The 19,700-nt window shown below is 49.5% G+C and overlaps 1 protein-coding gene across 3 annotated transcripts; it reads left to right on the plus strand.

The window, feature by feature from the left end:
- Window positions 1-243: 243 nt before the first annotated feature.
- On the plus strand, window positions 244-17,334 carry LOC136113866 (dynein axonemal heavy chain 9-like). Of its 3 annotated transcripts, XR_011736015.1 has the most exons (9): window positions 244-371; window positions 846-954; window positions 1,636-1,783; window positions 3,052-3,226; window positions 6,184-6,357; window positions 7,741-7,948; window positions 12,588-12,753; window positions 14,175-14,440; window positions 16,591-17,334. XR_011736015.1 is itself a non-coding variant. In XM_071800194.1 (8 exons), the coding sequence occupies exons 1-8, from the start codon at window positions 261-263 to the stop codon at window positions 16,622-16,624; spliced, it is 1,125 nt and encodes a 374-aa protein (XP_071656295.1). In that variant the 5' UTR covers window positions 244-260; the 3' UTR covers window positions 16,625-17,332. The 3 variants fall into 3 exon arrangements, 2 of the variants coding, with proteins under 2 accessions (XP_071656295.1, XP_071656296.1); XM_071800194.1 differs by lacking the exon at window positions 14,175-14,440 and having other exon boundaries at window positions 16,591-17,332; XM_071800195.1 differs by having other exon boundaries at window positions 14,175-17,327.
- Window positions 17,335-19,700: the final 2,366 nt, after the last annotated feature.

Below are 19,700 nucleotides of genomic sequence, written 5' to 3' on the forward strand. Positions count from 1 at the left end.
GGAATGAAGCTCGTGCGTAGGTCTGCAATCATTTTCAGTAGTGATAACTGATAACCCTTTTTTCACTTTAAAGCAAACTAGAACCGTATTGTGATATAGTAATATTTACGTATAGGCACATAGAGTTTTGCATGTTTGAGAGGAAAGCATTAATTAGAGTAATTTTTACTGTGTTGCTGGAGAAAACCGTTAGAGCAGGTGTCAAGTTCAGTGTTCATCACCATCTTCCTGTCACCCTCCCAGGCCTGTTTTCATCAATCATGCGAGAGCTGGCCAACATCACGCATGACGGTCCCAAGTGGATGGTACTAGATGGAGATATTGATCCAATGTGGATTGAGTCTCTTAATACTGTGATGGATGATAATAAGGTAATGAATATAAGTTAAAGAAGGAGATATTCTTTGACTGCGTGGCATGGTTCAGCCTAAAAATGCAGATGCTGAAATAACACCTCCTAGAATAATGCGGTTGTGTTTCTTCAGATACACCAAACAATATCACATATAGAAAATGGTGCATGAGGGGAAATAGCTCAAATCATGGTTTCATTGTAATTTCCCTTCCTGGAACTGGGCTCATGGATAATCACAGATGTCCTGATTGTAACTCCAGGCCCTTCAAAAATAGGGTGGGGTCATAATTCCCCACCTTTTTCCGCCGCTCGAAGGGAGTGCTGTTCCTTTGAGTCATGGAAGACAGTTCTACTACCTGCTGGAAATCAGCTGCATTCCCTCAAGGAACTGTGCTGGCAGCAACCAAGCTTTTTAGTGCAAAGTGCTGAATGCTTTTCATTCCTGTTCCTGGGGAAGATGTCATTCTGTCTGTCTGTCTGCCCAATGCAGGTGCTGACCCTGGCGAGCAATGAGAGAATCCCTCTGAACCCAACGATGCGGTTGGTGTTTGAGATCAGCCACCTGCGCACAGCCACCCCAGCAACCGTGTCCCGAGCGGGTGAGTCCTGGCCTGAGCTCCGCACTGGGATTTGCCGTGAACCCAGGAGGATCTAGTGCCATTAACCAGTCTTCTGTTGGCCAACTTGACTCCTGTTGCAAGTACCCAACCTGAGATCACAGCGGCCGTGGGTGGACAGGGCAGGTTTCTGACAGACAGACTGAGGATCCTGACCCCAAATGCACATGTGGAGCTGTCATCATCCTGGAGATTTACCCAGAGCACTCTGACTGTTGGTGGGTGATCATGGCTTCAGCGTTGCTGAGTGCTCCTGTTGTGCAAAGCCCTTTGGATGGACTTTATGAGGAGAAGGACAGTATCTGTCTCAAAGAGTTCTTGATCTTCTGAAGAAGTGCATGAAGTATGGGAGAAGGGAATGGAGGTGTCCCCTAGTTTTACACATGGGGAAATGGGGCCCAGAGCAATGAAACTGCTCAGACAAGACAATGTTCTGAATTTAGGGCAAGGTCATGAAAAGCGCCGTGGTTTCAAGGGTGAAGTTTCTTCACTGTTCATGTTTCTACTCTGCAGTGGGGCAGGAAAAGGGGGCAGGTAATGGGACGTCCCGTCATATTTGATAGGGTTTTAGTTGTGTGAAAGTACCTGGTAAACTCTGCTGGAAGAAAGGAACAGTTTCTGCTATGTCTTTACTATATGTTCTCTCTTACCCTGGGCCTAAAGGGATCCTGTACATCAACCCGTCGGATCTGGGCTGGAATCTTCCAGTGAGCAGCTGGATCGACAGGCGAGAGATCCAGTCCGAAAGAGCCAACCTGACCATTTTGTTTGATAAGTACCTGCCCATTTGCCTGGACACCCTCAGAACAAGGTACCATCTGATGAGTGATTGTGTCACCCGTGGTGAGGGCATGGGGACACCTGCCACTGTCCAGCCCAGCTGTGCTGCGCTGGGTTGTGCTGCACATGATCCTCCTTGCCCCTGGAAGCCCTGAGCATCATTGGCTTAAGCTCAGAGAACCAGCAGGGCGAGGTGGGCAAAGTGACGCTCCTGCCTGTATCGTGTTGGTCAGATCTGGTTTTCATCTGATTTTGATTTGATTTTTATTGTATTTCCTGTATCAACTCTCTATCTCTTGGAAAATAATTCCGGCAGATCCCAAAGAGAAAGCTTTTCAGCCTCCTGATGTGTCAGGCTAGACCTGAGCCCACTCCACAAGTTATTTTTCATTAAGAACTTGGGTATTTGGAAGGGTCCTAGTGCTTCTTGGCTTGATTTGGCTTTAAAGCAGTGTCCACAGGGAAGTCATGTGGTTCTTGCTTATCATCATGTGAAACCATTCTCTTTCTCATACTGTGGTGAGGACTGGCCAAAGTAGAGTCCCAGAAAACTTAAGGGAGCATCTCCCATCCTCTACTTGCTTCCTATAGTTGCACTTTCCTTTAAAAACAAAAGAAAAATCAGTGAGCATGGGAGATGTCAGCCAAAAGGGGGATGTGTCAGAAGGGTCTGGAATCAGGACTTAAACATTGTGCTAGGGAACTTCTCTCTGTGGGACCAAGTTGGTTTTGACTGTTGGTAGCAAAGTCAATCGGACGTTTCCCATTCTGTTTGCTGAACATTGTCTCAGAGCGTGAAATCCACGGGATTAGCTGCGGGCAACCCTGAGCTGAGTGTTTTGGTAGCTTGCTTAATTCAGAAATCGTAGAACCAACCTTTCAAATAGCTATAATTACTTTATGGAGGACTTCAGTGCAGCTACAATATTAGTTTGGAATTCTGTAAGTGTAGCTTAAATGAATGTAAAATGGCAAGATGAAAGGGTTTATTTTATTACTCCTCTATTTGACCGCTTTTGAACTCATCGTGCTCGCAGGAAATCATTGCCTTTAGCAAGTCTTCCATTCTGCTTCTTTCAAGAAGATCAAAGTTTTAAAATGCTTGAAACTTCTGATTATTGTTATTACTTGTATATGTGCCGGTGCCAGCGGGTCTGAGCGTGAGAATGGGTGTTCTCTTTATTGTACCTGGGAATAGGACACGTACCGCTGACAAGCAGAATGCCAGTGTTCTGAAAGAGCATTTCTAGTCTTCCTGGGTTGTGATGGACGTATTGCTTTCTAATTTCCATCCCTTAGATTTAAGAAGATTATTCCCATTCCTGAACAGAGTATGGTTCAGATGTTGTGCTACCTCCTTGAATGTCTCCTGGCAGAGGAGCACACACCTCCTGACTGTCCCAAGGAGCTTTATGAACTTTACTTTGTCTTTGCTGCCGTCTGGGCCTTTGGTGGATCAATGTTTCGAGATCAGGTAAGACGGAAGATGCCTCTTCAGCATCTTTCACACAGTTTGTTTGTGTGGTTTTGTGTTGTTTTGATTTCTTCATACTTTCTGAAACATAGTGCTATGCCAGTAATGCTGTTTTCCTGGGGCTCTCATATAGGTGATAATAAACTAGAAACACAACAATTCCTTTTACGAAAGGCCTCGTTATCCAGGGTGTAACACCACCGGAGAACAGCTGAGGGGTCAGTGGTAAAGGTGGAGGGATGTTTGCTTATGCAGATGCATTTCACTGGGGAGAAACATAAGGTTAACTTATAGAAGCCTGTGGATGTGCATAATGTGATCAAATTAAGACTGATTTATCAGATGGATGTATCAGTGGAGCAGTCTTTCAGCCTTCTGACTGCACAGGTAGACGTGCTACATAACACAAACCAGCCGGTGTTTTGTCACCAGGGCAGAGCAGAGCCGGAGGAACAACCTCCCTTGACCTGCTGGTCATACTTTTCCTAACGCACCCCAGGTGCCATTGACTTTCGTGGCCACAGGGGCACACCTACTCTTGGGTGGTTGCATCCCCTAGTCAGAGGACGCCTTATCCTCAGATCTAAAGTGTGTAGTCCTGATGTCTGGGTCTGCCCACACTGCACTGCTGTCAAGGGCTTGGAGATCCACGTCTGATCTCCGCTGGGCTTGTGTCAAACTCTGTGTTGTCTGGACTATGCGGGAGGTCTCTCCACGAATGTAACACCAGACACCCCTCCCCAGCTCGGGTGGAGGCACTGCCGTTCTTGATGGCTGCTCAAGTGCTCCCAGGGGTCTCTCTGTGTGTTTTCATGTACCTTAACGCCAGACCTAGAGTGTCTGCTGGTCTCTTCAGATTTGCTCCATGCCAAGGATCAGATGCTTCAGGAAGTGCTGAACAACACAGCTCAAGCTCAGCTGGGTGCTCACTTGGTGCCATCACACCTTGTGACCATTGAATGACCTGTGCGAGACCAGCTTCCTTGGTCCTTGTGGAGCCTCCATTTCCCATGTGCCAGCTGGGAAATACTCAGCCTTAGTGTTGCCAGTCTAGGATGACTTAAAGAAACAAAACAAACCACAATAAAGCCTGGGAAGCACTACTTGTCTTTGCTTCAGCAGTACAAGCGCAAGTATGCTGGTGTGCGGTGCTGTGGCAGCTGGCCGCTGTGTTCCCCGTGCCGCACAGTCAGTCTCGGGTGCATCAGGCCGGGCTCCTGCCTGCGGTAGTGGCTCTGGGTGGGCTGCAGGAGCAGCTGCAGGCACAGCGACCCTCCGGGAGGCTCCGCCGGGAGCCTGGCTGTGCGTTACTGCCCGCGATGCTCTGTAAATGTCAGAGCTGAGAGTGCGAGGATACAGCAGTCCGAGCAATGGGGAGCCTGATGAAAAATGATCCAATATAAAATCTGTTTATTGCTTTCCACCGAAGGTGCCCTTCGCGCTGACCTTTCGCGGCCGAAATGTCAGGAGAAACAGTCTGGGAGGCTTCCCACTACTCGGTGCTTGTTGGTGGGTAGCGGGGCCCCTGTATAAAAACAGATGATAGATTTGCCATTTCCTGGCTCTGAAATTAGCGGTAATCCATATGGGGTTTTTATTAAGGAAGTGGTTTGAATTCCGCACCGTTCTGGCAATAGAGCTGGGGCTGGAGTGGCTCCATTTAACCGCGGGGTCAGGGAGGGCGGGCAGCGCGGCACAGCGCGCTTGCAGGCGGTCTGGCTGTGCGGGGTAAGGGCACCCTTGTGGGAAAGCTTTTAGCAGCCACGCACGTCCCGCTCCACTGCGGGCGACTCTGCTGCCGCTGCTGAGGAGTTAGAACAACAGGAGAACGGAGAATTACAGGGATTCTGCCTCTCTGAATAGCATGAGTCTGCAAAATCGTGGATACTATTAATGTGTTTTTCAAATCCACTGGTCTTTTGAGGGACTGTGGCTCAGGAGGCTTTATGGAGGACACTTGGTTCAGTTCAGCAACAAACCCAGGTTTCCTTATGGAGGCCGAGCAGCCTATGGACAATGTGTTGGTGACCCCACATTGTATGGCTATGGGGAGGAGAGACCCGCAGACACCCCAGGAACAAACTGTGCTGTTAAAACGGGCTAAATGATGCGTCCGGTATTTCACAAACATCTTTCTCACAGCAATTTTCCTCTCCTCCTCCCCTCCACCTCTCTCCAGTTCCCATTGTCCACATGGGAAGGTGTTTGGGCAGAATGGCTGGCCCAATGTCATACAGGAGACCTAGGGCAGAGGAGGGGACTAAGCACATTTTGTGAGTCCTGACCCAGCATCTAAAGCAAAACTGTCACCCCAGTTGAAAAAATTCAGATGCTCCAAAATCTCCATGTGTAGAAAGATACAATGGGGAAAAGCAAGGAAACGGGTGCTTTGAGGGGAATGTGGCAGCGCAGAATCACGGCGGGGTCAAAGGGGCAGACCCTCGCTGCTGCTTTGGTGCGCTGGTGTCTGCAGTCCTGCTTGTCTGAAACGTTGTGGCTTGAAAAGAAGCCAGAAGACAACAACTCACTCTGAATAGAGTGGTGTGATTGATGAGGAAAGGCTTTGGTATGCATGCTGTGACTGACCATGAGCACAGATGTAGACGGATGTTGTGTCCTTGTCTGTTGGAAGAAGTAGGCACCAAGAATCAATCAAGTGGTCTGTTTAGTCATAGGCACGTATTTCTCTTTTTCAAATTGATCCATCTATCTAGTCTCAGACATACCAAGAGTGATCAACGCAGAGGATGAATTATTTAGATGAATAAATAGGACTGATGAGCAGAAATGAAGAAAATGAAAAATTAGGCTTAATAGCAGGAAAAATGATAAGAACTTTATGCTGTGGAATATATTTTAAGGACTAATCCCGCTCTGGTGGACTGGGATAGATAACATTCTCCATTACTAATTAATTGATCCAGATTAGTGTATTTTCTCCACTTTTTGTCTTATAGCTTGTGGACTACAGAGTGGAGTTCAGCAAGTGGTGGGTGGCAGAATTCAAGACTATCAAGTTTCCCTCTCAGGGCACAGTCTTTGACTTCTACATTGATCCAGAAACGAAGAAGTTTGAACCTTGGTCTAAACTTATTCCTCAGTTTGAATTTGATCCAGAAATGCCCTTACAGGTATGTGAACCTTGCACGTGTTTTGTCTGGGAAGAGCACATGCATTTTAGTGACTGTATGCAGGCATTTCAATTGAAGTCTCATTCGAGGTCAAGCACTTCAGAATAAGAATGGCATTCCGTCCTGGTTTTGTTAAAAACAAGTTTCTCTTTTAGTGAATTTGCCTGTCAGGTAAAACCTTCATATCAGCTGCGTTTTCCTGGAGAACCAGATCCATGTTTTGGTAAACATAGCAATGGAATGTGAGGTTATTGATAAGGACAGATTCGCATCTCGCGAGAGGGGCAATGAGAAACAGGTGACCAAGAAACTGACAAACAGAGTATAACATCCCATTCACGTGAATACTTCATATAAAAGTGGGAGATCACGAGGATCTCGCCCCTTTTGCTTATGGCCGAGATGAGGAGAGGACCTTGCTGGTCGTCCCTGCGAACTGAGGCCTCATGACAGACTGAATCCAGCTCCGGTTGGCTGCACAGTCCAGTCCAGGACTTCAGGTGCCAGCTCTGCAGTTGCTGGGGCTTTCAAGATTGGTTTTGTATATTTTGTATTATTTTCTCTATTCTTATTAGTAGCATTAGTAAAACATTTTTAATTTTTCCAATTCTCTTCTATCTATCCTTCTTTCCCTCCCAATCACCTGTCCTGAGTGGGAATGGGGGAGAGAGAGGGGCTGAAGGTGGGGGAGAGGGGGCTAACAACACATCTGCCATGGTTGTATTGTCACCCCACAATCAAAACCCTTGACACATTCTTTATGAAGTACAACTCAATTACCCATCTTTCTTTACTGTACTTTGACTGTGAAGACTCATCCTCCATCCATCTTCCAGAGCTGAGTGATGTACATGAGGCGCAGGCTCAGAGACACCTATGAGCCAGGGCTGGTGTGCCCAGGGTGCGGGATGGAGGTGCGTTTGGCCTGCAGAGAGAAGCAGGATGTGGGACAACGTAGTGACAAAGTCCCTGAGACACCATCTCGTCATTCTGCGTGGCTGAAAATAGGGTTGTTTATATGATTTGGACGAAAAATGAGAGTTGCTGCAGGTAGTGAATTGCGTTTGCCAGCTATGCCTTTCTTTCCTTTTAGAGGTGCCACAGTGAGCAGATGACTTGTAAAAATTGTTACCATTTTAGCAAAATGTGTGTTTGCGGGGAGATCCAGATGTTGCTCTCAGCATCCCGCTGTCATTGTTTCGTCTGTACAGATAGTTTGACTTGAATGGTTGGTAGCAGTGTATTGTTCCCTTCCTAGCGCCATCTAGAAACTCAGGTCACCGCACTCATTCCTGGCTCTCCCAGTTTGATGTCTCCTCAGAACATGGCAGTGGGGTGGTGCCACAGATGGGTACACTTACCTGCTCGTTTTGCCCCTCTCAGGCTTGCCTGGTGCCCACCACCGAGACGGTCCGTGTGCGGTGCTTCATGGACAGGCTCCTGGAGCGCCGGCGCCCCGTGATGCTGGTGGGCAACGCCGGCACGGGGAAGTCTGTGCTGGTGGGGGACAAGCTCTGCTCACTGGATACAGACGCCTATGTGGTGAAGAAGGTCCCGTTTAACTACTACACCACCTCTGCCATGCTGCAAGGTAAGACAATGGCTGAGATGTGGGACTTCTGCCTGGCAGGTCACCAAATTCCTGGGGTGTCCGTCGGGGTTTGGAGCTGGGTGTGCACTGTGGGCACTGCACTGGCACCCACTGACTCTTAAATCCCACTGTGAAACTCACTGGTCCGCAGACTCCTGGTTTTATGGAAAATGGCATTTCCCAACATGAGGGATTGAATTCTGAACACCACGACTCTGGTTCAGGGCTGTGCAAAGCACACACTTAAATCTGCTGCTGTTCTCTACAGCACACAGCTCGTACTTGACTTGAGGTGTGTCTTTAATACGCTTGAATTTAAGCCCGTGCTGAATAGAATGGGTTGCTTGGCTGGGATCTAAGCTGTCCTCAGAGTGCAATGATGGGAATTGCATCCCAGTTGTCAGTGAGGACAGTGCTAATGGGGATGTGCAGGTGCTGCTGGTTCCTGGGCTGTCCCCCGCATCCTGATGCAGCCCCGTGTGCTCCCACGGAGCGGGTGCCACATCCCACCGCCCCAGGGGACACGGCTGCTGACCCTGGGAGGCTCTGACCTGGGGAAGCCCATGAGAATATCTTTGATGAGGATTTTGGCACATCAGTGAAAGATGAAGTTTGAGACCAGGATAAGGTCAGTTCTGCTGTGTAGTCTTTTCACAGATGAAGAGAAAGAGGGAATTGTTGAAAAGTGACTCATTTTGGAATGGTATTTTCACTTTCAGTTGACCTAAAGAGAGAGGATAATTTTCTACATGTATTTATTAATCAGGAATGAAACAACCTTGCTTGTTTTGAGTTGAACAACAGCTGTGGGTCACTGTAAACCAAAATAACTTCCTTTATGGAGTTTGGTCTGACCCAAGTGTCCTGAAATCCCTTTACTCCCTCTACAGGACCAGCACCAGTGAGACCAAGGTTTTAACCTTCACCATGTGGGTTTTTCCTGGCCAGGTGGCCCTGGGGCGAACACGCTCACGGCCATGAGCATCACAGCCCCTGTCTGTGCTCTGCTGGGCTCCCGACACTGCAGATGTTTTAAGGAAGGTGTCAGAGTTTAAAGTTGCCCTGTGGGACTGATCCACTCGCAGAGGTGACAGCACAGGCTCAGCCCACGCTGTGTCACCTGGGGCTGTGTCGTGGAGTCACGGCAGCTTTCTGGGGCAGGTCTGAAGGGTTTTGGGTCTTGCTAGTGTGTGATGGCTGCAGTCTCCCTCCTCCCTCCCAGGTGCCCCTTTGCTTTTTTCCCTGTGTTGGGGTCTCTGCAAAATGCCCTTGAGCTGCTAAATGGGCTGAGCTGTCTGGCTGGCTGTCTGTCTGTCTGTCTGGCTGGCTGTCTGTCTCTCTGTCTCTCTGTCCAGCTGCCTGGGTGGGGGACAAAGATGCTGAGGGACCTAGAGATTCTTTCTTATGGGGAGAGACTGAGAGCTCTGGGGCTGTTGAGCTGGAGAAGAGAAGCTGAGAGGGATCTGATCAATGGGATCAATATGTCAGGGTGGCTGTCAGAGGATGGACCAGAGTCTGTTCAGTGGTGCCCAACGCCAGGGTGAGGGGCAGCGGGCACAGACTGAAACACAGGAGGCTCCATCTGAACATGAGCAGAAACTTGTTTGCTGGGAGGTGCCAGAGCCTGGCCCAGGCTGCCCAGAGCGGGTGTGGAGTCTCCTTCTGTGAGACATTGAAACCCGCCTGGACCCGCCTGTGTGATCTGCTCTGTGACCCTGCGTGAGCAGGGCTTGGACTGGGGGATCTGCAGAGGTCCCTTCAGCCCAACCAGCCTGGGATCCTGTGATTCTGTGAATGTGCAGCCGTTTGTCTCCAGCTGGATGGGCGAGTGTGTGCAGGTGTTATTTGTACAGGCAGACCTGGCACCGTGTCCCTGGTCATGAGCTGTGGGCTGAGTCAGTGATTTTCTTCCCCTGCACAGAGGAGCAAGTTGTCTTGTGTGTGGATGAAGATGTGGTGGTGAGATTTGCATTGAGAAGCATGATTTATACTGCTTGGCCTGGATCCCTGCTGCTCATTTTTTAGAGTTAATTTGTCCCTTTTTGTGTAGTTTGTCACTTGGCTGCTTTATTCTTTTCCCCAGCAGGCACATCTTTAAATTTGTAAAACATGGGCACAAAGTAATTTTGGATTTTTTCTTACTTAAAAAAGATCCTAACCTGAGTTCCAGTAGTTCCTTAGACAAGGTGCCTGTTGCTGCAGAGATGTATAAGATGCAGCCCTTAGGGGAAGCAGAGTTGTTGTTCAACCCATCCCTGCATCCTGTGGCTTCCAGAAGCGCCGTGTGCACAGGGGTTAAAAGGAGCCCAACACTCTCTCTGCCTGAACCTGGGGCCAGTTTGGGGATTTTCTGGAGTTTATTGTGACTAAATACCACATTCTGTGGCATTTGCCCTGGGCCTCGCTCTGCTTCGTGCCCTCTTGGGCCTCTGCCCCTCCATCAGATGTAGCCCTGACTTCTGTCATTCAGAGAAATTGCAATAAATCTTGTGGTTTTTTTGTTTGGGTTCTTTTTTTCCCTCTCCCTTGCTCACCAACCAGAAGGTACGAGGTGTCCAGACTGTTTCTTTGAGGTGCTGGTTTGAGTATGTGTCAGGATCTCACACAGACACACCGCCCCTTATTATTATTGTGAGATACGGCTTTGAATTAAAATACCACTTCCACGAACATGTCACTTGATCCCCAGTAATTGCATTTCAGTGTGATGAATCTCTTGCATACTTGTTTAACCTCAAAAAGGGCTGATTTTATATGTTAATTAGGGACTAATTACATTTAAATTAAATGCTTATTTGAAACACTTAATTTAACTTGCTACCAGAAATTTCAAATATTGTGGTTTTATTGAACGGGGAGAGAGGCTCCGCTGAGGAAAGATTCATCATTTTTCGTAGCACAATCCATTCCTTTGTGCAGCAGCTGTCTGTGACAAGAAATCAGCTGCGTTTTGAGTGGTGAGCAAGGCGAGCTGTCTGCAGTGCACCCAAGCAGGAAAACCCAGCGTTTTGAAAGGTCTGTGATCTGAAACAAACCAACGGAATATAAATCTTCCTTAACAACTTTTGCACGTGATAATAAATGGCTTAAAAAAACTCCCAGTCCCGTTTACATTTGCCAGTCTTCCCTAATTACAAAGAATTGCTACTTACCGTGTGCTGCTTTATAGCACCTTATAGGTCTGTTGCCAACCCAAAACTGCTAATGAAACAAATTCTTCGAGTAAGCACAGGGCAGAAAACCCACCCGGGGTCTGGGCAGAGGAGCGTTGCTTCCGTTTGCTTTTCCACTTACTGAGACAGTAAAGGTTGCCTGGGCTGCAATCAGAGGAATCAATAACCTATAGAACATGATGTGCAGCGACGTGGGGTGATTTTTATTAAATATCAGCCCAGGATTATAAATATTCCCCACGTTTTATGAGCTAGAGCAACATATGACCCCAGCCTTCTGCTAAAACAAATTAAAGTCTTCCAAGGCTTTGAAATGCGAAACTGTTCTCTCCGTGCTTTCCTTTGCGTGTGCGTGACCCTACTTGAAACTAGGTGGTAATTTGACAGCTCGTGTTGGAATTAAGTCTTGTCACATTATCTGGAGGGTTGGGTAACGCTGGTGAGAAGATCAGGGAACTTATGATTATTTGATGCATTTAAATAAAAGTGTCATGTTGGTTGTTCTGAAGATGTCCAGGAATTTGGCCCTGAGATCGCCTATTTTTGTCTAACAGGGTAAAAGATGCATATATTCACAAAACCAGCAGCTTTGCTCGTGGGCTTCTGTGCCCACAGCATCCATCTCCCTTTCTCCATCGCAGCGCCCAGTGCCTGCTGCCCTGGCCACGCTGCAGTTGCCGCATCGCCGGGGCAGGCAGCAGGGGATGCTCACTGCTCTGGCACAGCCACCTCTGCAAGCAAGATTTCGTTTAAAAAATTATGCAGAAGAGATTCAAAAGGCTTTATCTTGCATGAAAAGCTCTTGTTTGCTCTGAGGTAGACATGTTTTGTAGCAGACGAAGTTTGTTGTATTTTTGTTTGGAAGGAAGAGTTGAGAGCTTTCTGATTTAAGTCAAACCAAAGTGCTGACCAAGGGTCCCTGCAGGGCTCTCAGCTGCACTGTAGAATCATAGAATCAGTTGGTTGGAAGAGACCTTCAGGATCATCGAGTCCAACCATAACCCAGCTCTAGCACTCTAGTCCCTGAGAACCTCATCTCCACGTCTGTCCAACCCTCCAGGGCTGGTGACTCCAGCACTGCCCTGGGCAGCCTGTTCCAATGCCCCACAGCCCTTTGGGGAAGAAATTGTTCCCCAGATCCAGCCTCAGCCTCCCCTGGTGCAACTTAAGACCATTTCCTCTGCTCCTGGCGCTTGTTCCTGGGGAGCAGAGCCCGACCCCCCTGGCTCCAAGCTCCTTTCAGGCAGTTCAGAGATCAGAAGGTCTCCCCTCAGCTCCTGTTCTCCAGCTGAACCCCCAGGCCCCTCAGCTGCTCCTCATACAGCTGCAGCTGGGGGACATCTCAGCTCCTTGAGGGGCCGCTGTAGCTACACACAGCACAGCATTGAGCTGGGCTGAGAAATCATTTTTATTTTGCAGCCGTTGCTCTCCCAGTAGATGAGCTTTGCACCTCTGCCTCCCTACAGGTATGCTTGAGAAACCTCTGGAGAAAAAGGCTGGTAGGAATTATGGCCCTCCAGGTACCAAGAAGCTCGTGTACTTCATTGATGATCTCAACATGCCCGAGGTGGACGCTTACGGGACAGTGCAGCCCCATACGCTGATCCGGCAGCACCTGGACTACGGCCACTGGTAGGAGCCTGCTTGGGCTTGGTTGTCGGAGACCTTTTTGTTCAGCTCCAGTGCTGGGGAGTGGGTTTGAGAGAATCTCAAAGCGTGGGTCCCTCTTCCCATTGCATACTGCTGGGCTAGGGCTGGTTGGGAGGCTCTGGGTGAACTGAGAGTTGAGCACCCTCAGGGCTTCCCCTGTCCCCAGCAAACAAATTCACTTAGAATCACAAAACGTCCTGAGCTGGAAGGGACCCGCAAGGATCATCGAGTCCAGCTCCTGTCCCTGCACAGGACAACCCCACAGTTCACACCGTGTGTCCGAGGACGTTGTCCATCGCTTCTTTAATACCGCTTGATTGCTTACTCATAGCTGGGTTGAGAGGAGCTTTGCTCTGCTCTTGCTGTGGCTTGTGACTGTGGTCCCAGTGCAAAGCCTGCGAGGGGAGCGCGATGCTCGGCCTTGCTGCCCCGCGACGCTGAGAGCAGAGGCGGCTGTGGATTTGGCCTCAGCTGGGGTGAACCCCCCTGCTGTGAGCACCTAACATTGTCTTCTGTCAGGCAGCAGCAAACAACCATTATCTAGGCAGAGGTGATTTGAAGGAAAAGCAGTGACTGTTTTGGAAGGAGATTGGTGTGTTTTACACTTTAGCCAGCAGCTCTGTGTGGGACATGAATATTTGCATCTCTCCACAGGGAATACAGGGCAGGGACGCATTGCAATTTCCACTCTCCTCAGCTGTGTGCATGCCTGAGCTCTGCCAAAAGCTTCCGAGGAACAGAGACAGTGGAGCGGAGGCAGAAATCTTGGGCTGTGGGTGTCAGGGAAGTCAGGCAGATAGAGGGTGAGGGAGCTGCGAGGGAGCGTTGGAGGCACAAGGGGCTGCAGCGAGGAGTAGGGGGATGCAGTGAGGCGCAGAGGGATGCAGTGAGGTGTGGGGGATGGAGTGAGGCATAGGGGGATGCAGCGAGGTGCGGTGGGATGCAGCAACGTACAGGGGATGCAGCGAGGTGCGGGGGGATGCAGCAACGTACAGGGGATGCAGCGAGGTGCGGGGGGATGCAGCAACGTACAGGGGATGCAGCGAGGTGCGGGGGGATGCAGCAACGTACAGGGGATGCAGCGAGGTGCGGGCGGATGCAGCAACGTACAGGGGATGCAGCGAGGTGCGGGGGGATGCAGCAACGTACAGGGAAACACCCCCTGGGACTAACTGGGGGGACGGGGTGAGGGGGTAACCAGGGGGCTGTGCAAGAAGCCGGGCTGACTGTCGGCAGCCGGAGGAGGGGAGCGCTTTGCTCTGGGTCGGGGGACCCAGAACTGGGGGGACGCAGCAGCTCCGCGCCCCGCCGCGGGGGGCCCACAGCCCCATGTCGCAGCACTTTGCAGCCGCAGGAAAGCGCCCGGCACTTCCGGTTGATGGGCGCTCTGGTCACGCCCACAGCCCTCGGCTGACAGACGGCGCCCTCGTTTAGTGAAACGCCTGGGAGCGGAGAAGCTTCTGGAGCACTGACCGCATACGGGCCCAGCTCGGATTCCCTTGGGCTTGACAAGGAGGCTGTGGGACCTTCCGGCGGTTTCGGTGCGGGGCTGCGGGCGGAGCGTTGTCCTCAGACTGCGGACCCTGCGGGAGCTCCCCGGGCAGAGCGCCCCCCGCCCCGCCGGCCGGTGGTTGTGTCTGCTGGAGATCCTGCGGAGCCGCCAGCTTTCGTGAGTGGGGATGTGCCTTTGGAATTGTCATTCAAAGGGTAGATAAGCACAGCTCGGCTTCAGCCGGGACGCCTCTGTGCCTTTAGTTTTTGTTTTTCCCTCACCTTCCCTTTCGCGCGGAGCGGCCCGGCCCGGGACGGGGGGGTGTGGGTGTGTGTGCTGAGGGAACACCTCGTACCCAGCAGCCTGCTCCGTGCCGCTGCTCCTTGTCCCTGCATTTATATACGATACACAAATGTAAAGCAAACGGGGGGGGTGCGTGGGAGCAGGAGCGGCTGGGGGCTCCCGGGCCGGGCCTGACGCCTGCAGCGCCTCACGCTTTCCCGCTCCCGTCGCGCCGCCATCTTCGGCGCGGGCAGTGAAGCCGCCGCACTGAGGCCGTGCCCCGTGCCGCCGGGGAGGAGGGGAGCTGGTCGCTCTGGGAGCCGCTCTTGGGAAGCGGGCGGCGCACCCCGCCGAGGAGGGGGAGTTAACGTCCTTCGAGTCCTCCTCCTCGGGTACCGGCGCCGTTCGGGCGGTGGCTGATGAGGTGTCTGTGGCGGGGCGGGGAGAGCGCGGCCGCTGTGCCCTCACTAGAGATGGCGGCGGGGCGGTCTCTGGCGCGGACAGGACGGCGGCCGCGGGGAGCGGCGCTCCAGCCCTATCTGTGATAATAAGAATTAAAAGTGTGTGGGGAAGGAATATATTAGTGGAAGATTCCCCAGCTTATTTATTAGAGACAAACGTTTTACAGGCTCTGGGTGTGGAAGCACAGTTACTGCCTGGGGGGGTGATAAGGAGAAAATTTGAGAGCTATTCTATTACCTGGAAGTTTGTGTTGGTTTTGGCCAGGGTGGAGTTAATGTTCTTTGTGGTACCTAGTATGGGACTATGTTTTTTGATTCGTGCTAAAAGCAGTGTTGATAATAGAGAGATGTTTTTGGTACTGTTGAGCAATGCTTGCACAGGGTGGCCTGTTCTGCCTCCCACACTGCTCCACCAGCAAGTGGGCTGGGGGGAAGCGACAGCCAGTGGCACACTTATCTAAGCTCTTAGAGCCAGTGTCTTGAGTGTGTGCAAACTGCAGCAGTCACCGCTCTTCTGGTGAAAGAAAGCAGGAAATTAAACCCTGCTGCTTTCCTGAGGAGAGATGACAATGGGCTGCACCTCCTCATAGATGGGACTTCAGGGATAATTCAGGGGAAAAGACACAATGGGTGTGCCATCGTTGAAGGTGTGAGTGGTGAAATAAGAAACGGGCAGGTTACCTAAGAACTGGTCAGCTCAAACATGCCAGCTATACGCTGTCAATCAGGCACTGCAAATGTTAGATGGAAAAGAAGGTACCATCTGTAACGGTTCTAGATATGCATTTGGAGTAGTGCACACCTTTGGGAAAATCTGGGAAGAATGGGGTCTAATGAATAGCAAAGGGAAAGAATTGGTTTGTGAAGAACCAGTTGGACAAGTGTTACATAATCTGATGTCACCAATAGAAGTGGCTGTAGTACATGATGTCCATTGGGACATCAGAGGGGAAACTCCTTTTGTGTCAGGGGAGATTGGTTATCAGATGAAATGGCCTGAGAAGCAGCCTTAAAACCTGAAGTGATAACTGTAAGTTATCTCACGCTTGAGGTCCTGGCCTCACAGGAAATTCCAGTTTTTGATGAAAAATAAGAAGAAGTCCTCCAAGAATTAGGAGCCAGGGAACAGAGTGGGAAATGGGTACTCCCAGATGGTAGAGAAATGTTAAATAAGCAAATCATGAGGGAGGTATTAGCGATTCTACATCAGGAGAGTTATTGGGGAACACAAGCAATGTGTGACGTAATACGGGAATTTATACTATAGCCAAGCAAATTTGTGAAAGATGGGTGGTTTGTAAAGGAATAAATAAAAGGCACTTAAAAAGCAGCCTGCAGGAGGGCAGGGTCCAAGTTTACAACTCTCTCAAAATATTCAAGGTGATTTGCCTGTAGCTGGTCGAATTAAATACATACTAGTGTTGGTTGATCACCTTGCCAGCTGGGGAGAAGCTTTCCTCCTGAGCACTGCCACAGCAGCAGTGGTAGCAAAAGTTTAAGAACAGGTGGACCTCCACAGTTTGAAACTAAGGATTTATTTCTCAAAAACTGTATACTCGGGTTGTCTTGCCTATCTTCTCTCAGGCACAAGGCCTTCTGGCACAAACTCTGCCTTTAGAGTTTGCAGCTCACAAGTTTCAGCCTGAAAACTGGGTCCTGGTCAAATCCTGGAGAGAAACGGAAGCTTCAGCCAGATTGGGAAGGAGCATTTCAAGTTCTGCTGCTCACCGAGACAGTGGTACGACCAGCTGAGAAAGGGTGGACTCATTAGACACGGATTAAAGAGCCAATCGAACCTCCAAAGGACAATGACGAGTGGCAAGTATTGACAACTGATGACCCCCTTCGACTAAAGATACAGAGATGAAAATGAAATGAAACCTTTGGGGATTGTTAATCCTGTGTATGTAGAATTTACAAATGGGTTACTTAACAAACGTCACTGAAACTGAAGGTTCCCTAACAATTTGAGTAGATGATTGCCACATCCTTAACTGTGGGGATGTACAGAGCTAAAGAGAATGGAGTTATGAAAAGAAACGTGTCCAAGGGGCCTGAGTCTAAGGATGATTTAAATAAGTGCACAGTTTTTGTTACTGTCTCTCATTGCCCCTCCTGGTACAGTGTTATTTGGAGCACAGAGTTTAGGGGATGGACAGTGAGCAATGAACGGTTATAGAGTTGCAAAGAAAAATGACCCTGTCTAAAGGACAGTCTCTCCCAGGATGTGAGTCTCTGCAGTGCAACCCTTTGCTAATTGCAAGACAGAGAGCAGATGATTCAGTAAGTGGGGTTTATGGATCACAAATAGACATTAGTAGAAAAGATGCCCTGGGAAGGTTCAACATATATGGAGGTACAAATGCCTGGGTAGAATGGATCAAATATATGGTGCAAAGCCTAAACGAGCAATTGCTATGCCTGTGCGGCAGGAAGGCCTGTGGCCCAAGTGGTACCCTTCCCTCTGGGGTGGAGCGAAGATTGACAGGGGATGGAGTGCGTCTTAGCCTTATGCCAAGACTCTACGGCATGGAGAAATAAGTCGTGTCATACTCTCTCCCTACTGTTTCCAGCTTTGCAGGGAAAAATATCAAAATTCCCCTGGCATTTTCAGGAATAATTGGAAATCATACTGCCTGTCTCTCACGACGCGGCAGGAATGATACCAAGTTCCTAGGAACATGAGTAGGTGTGCAGAGACACGGGAAGTTGGTCCTCATATGTCCTCAGATGCTTCTTGAGTGGATCTTTGGTGGTACTGTGGGAAGATGACACTTCATTCCATTTTATCCCCCACTGGGAAGGTACCTGTGACGTCGTACAATTGGAAATTCCTTTTACCCTGGCATTTGAACACTGTGATCCATCAGGGCAACAGAAAAAGGAGTTGAGGGCTTTCCTCTGATGACAGGGTTTATTTCAATTAGATTGGGGTCCCCAGAGGAGTCCCCAAGGAACACAAAGCAAGAAGTCAAGTTAGCTGCGGGTTCTGAGTCCTTTTTGTTTTGGTAGGTAACTACAAACAAGAATGTAGACGGGATAAATAACATTTATTTATAAGTTATACTAGACAAGCAGTTAAATGAATCACCAAGCAATTAGATGCTACTAGTAGAATGGCATGGGAAAATAACATGGTCCCAGATACGATGTTGGCAGAAAAAGGTGATATATGTCTAACCACAGCTTCAGCAGAAGAATTGGCTGAGAATTCAGGTGTAGATAGTCCACTCATGGGATTGTTAGAATCTTGGTTTGGAATATTGAGAGAAATTACTTCTTTAATCGAAGTAACAGAAGCACTGATTTCTATAGCGTGCTACATCATTGCGTGTCTGCGAGGACTTGTTCAACACCTTATTGGACAGCTCTATCAAAGCAAGTGCCTTTAGGGCCACTGCCATGCTCAGATAAAATGATCCTGCTAAAAGAACAAGAAGAAAGAAAGAACAGCAAATGCATAACTCCAGAAGAAAAACGTGAAATCGTGTTGTCTAGGCTTGAAGCCACCTATACAACTGTATCATAAGAAAGTGCAAAACCTCCTCCATTTCAGTCCTGCAGCCCGGCACTAGATTTTCCTCTTCCCTCCCTTTGGCTTGCTCCCTTCGCTTTCTCCCTTTGTTCCATATCCTTCTTTCCGACTTGTCTCTTGGAGACTTTTGGCCACGCTGGACCCAAGTCTGGGGATGTTTTGGAAACTTTTCCGAGGCCTCGCTGCTGACAGGGGGGACAGCAGGCAGTGACAGGCCCGGGGCTGACAGGCTCCCCCTCCCCTAGGGGGCGCTCGGCTGCCACACCCAGCTGACATAGAACCTTTGTCACAATGCCCGCTACCGTGGGGAGGATGCGGGCACTCTGCGGGTGACAGGGACACAGCAGGACTTGGTGTCAGCTCAGCAAGTTCTCAGTTCCCCAAAGAAGCTGAATGAGGTGTGTTTAATACAGTAAGGTGCTACGTATTCATAATGACCCCAGGAACGCCTCTACATATTCATAACCTTTCCCGCTTCTTCTTAAAATGAGTCCCAGGTGATCATTTCCGTAGTCTCCTCCTTGACCCCTCCCTGTTGCACCTGCGCAGTGCCATCTGGTGGTCTTGAGGAGGGTCTTTGGATGAAGGCTCCTTCAGCCTCGTCACAGTGACCTCTTTACCTTTGGCTCATTATGTTGAGTGGACTGGAACCCAAGCTGCCAAGTCGATTGAAATCAGACTGGTTCCCCCCTTTTGCTGTAAATCTTCGTTATCTCGTCTTCTCAAGTTTACATCTAGGTGCTGTAAAACCTCTTACCTTGGCATTCGACGAGGTTCTGTTTTTTCTTAACATAATGGGTTAGTTAGTTAGTTAGTTCCCTCTGTCAGTTCCCCCCTTTTCGGGAAGGTTAGTAAATTCTTGTACTAACGTGATGATTCCCTATTTAACCTTTTCTCAGACCACAAGTAAGAAGGCTGCTTCGACAGGAGAAGACTTATCTTTCTCCCTCAAAGAACAAACAAATTCTCATGTTGAACAAAACATTCGTGTTGCTCTTCTGGGGCAGCTGATGACCGGGTGGCTGGTGCCCCGGCAGCAATGGCATCTGTTGGGCTGCAGCGGGAGCTCGCGCTCTTTGGCGTGGTGACCCCGCTCACTGCAGTTCCTAGCGCTTTCCTTTTGGGTTTCTTCTTCCCAGTGCGATGGCCAGGTCCAGTT

This window comes from Patagioenas fasciata, chromosome 29 (genome assembly GCF_037038585.1).
Source record: "Patagioenas fasciata isolate bPatFas1 chromosome 29, bPatFas1.hap1, whole genome shotgun sequence".
Classification (NCBI taxonomy): domain Eukaryota; kingdom Metazoa; phylum Chordata; class Aves; order Columbiformes; family Columbidae; genus Patagioenas; species Patagioenas fasciata.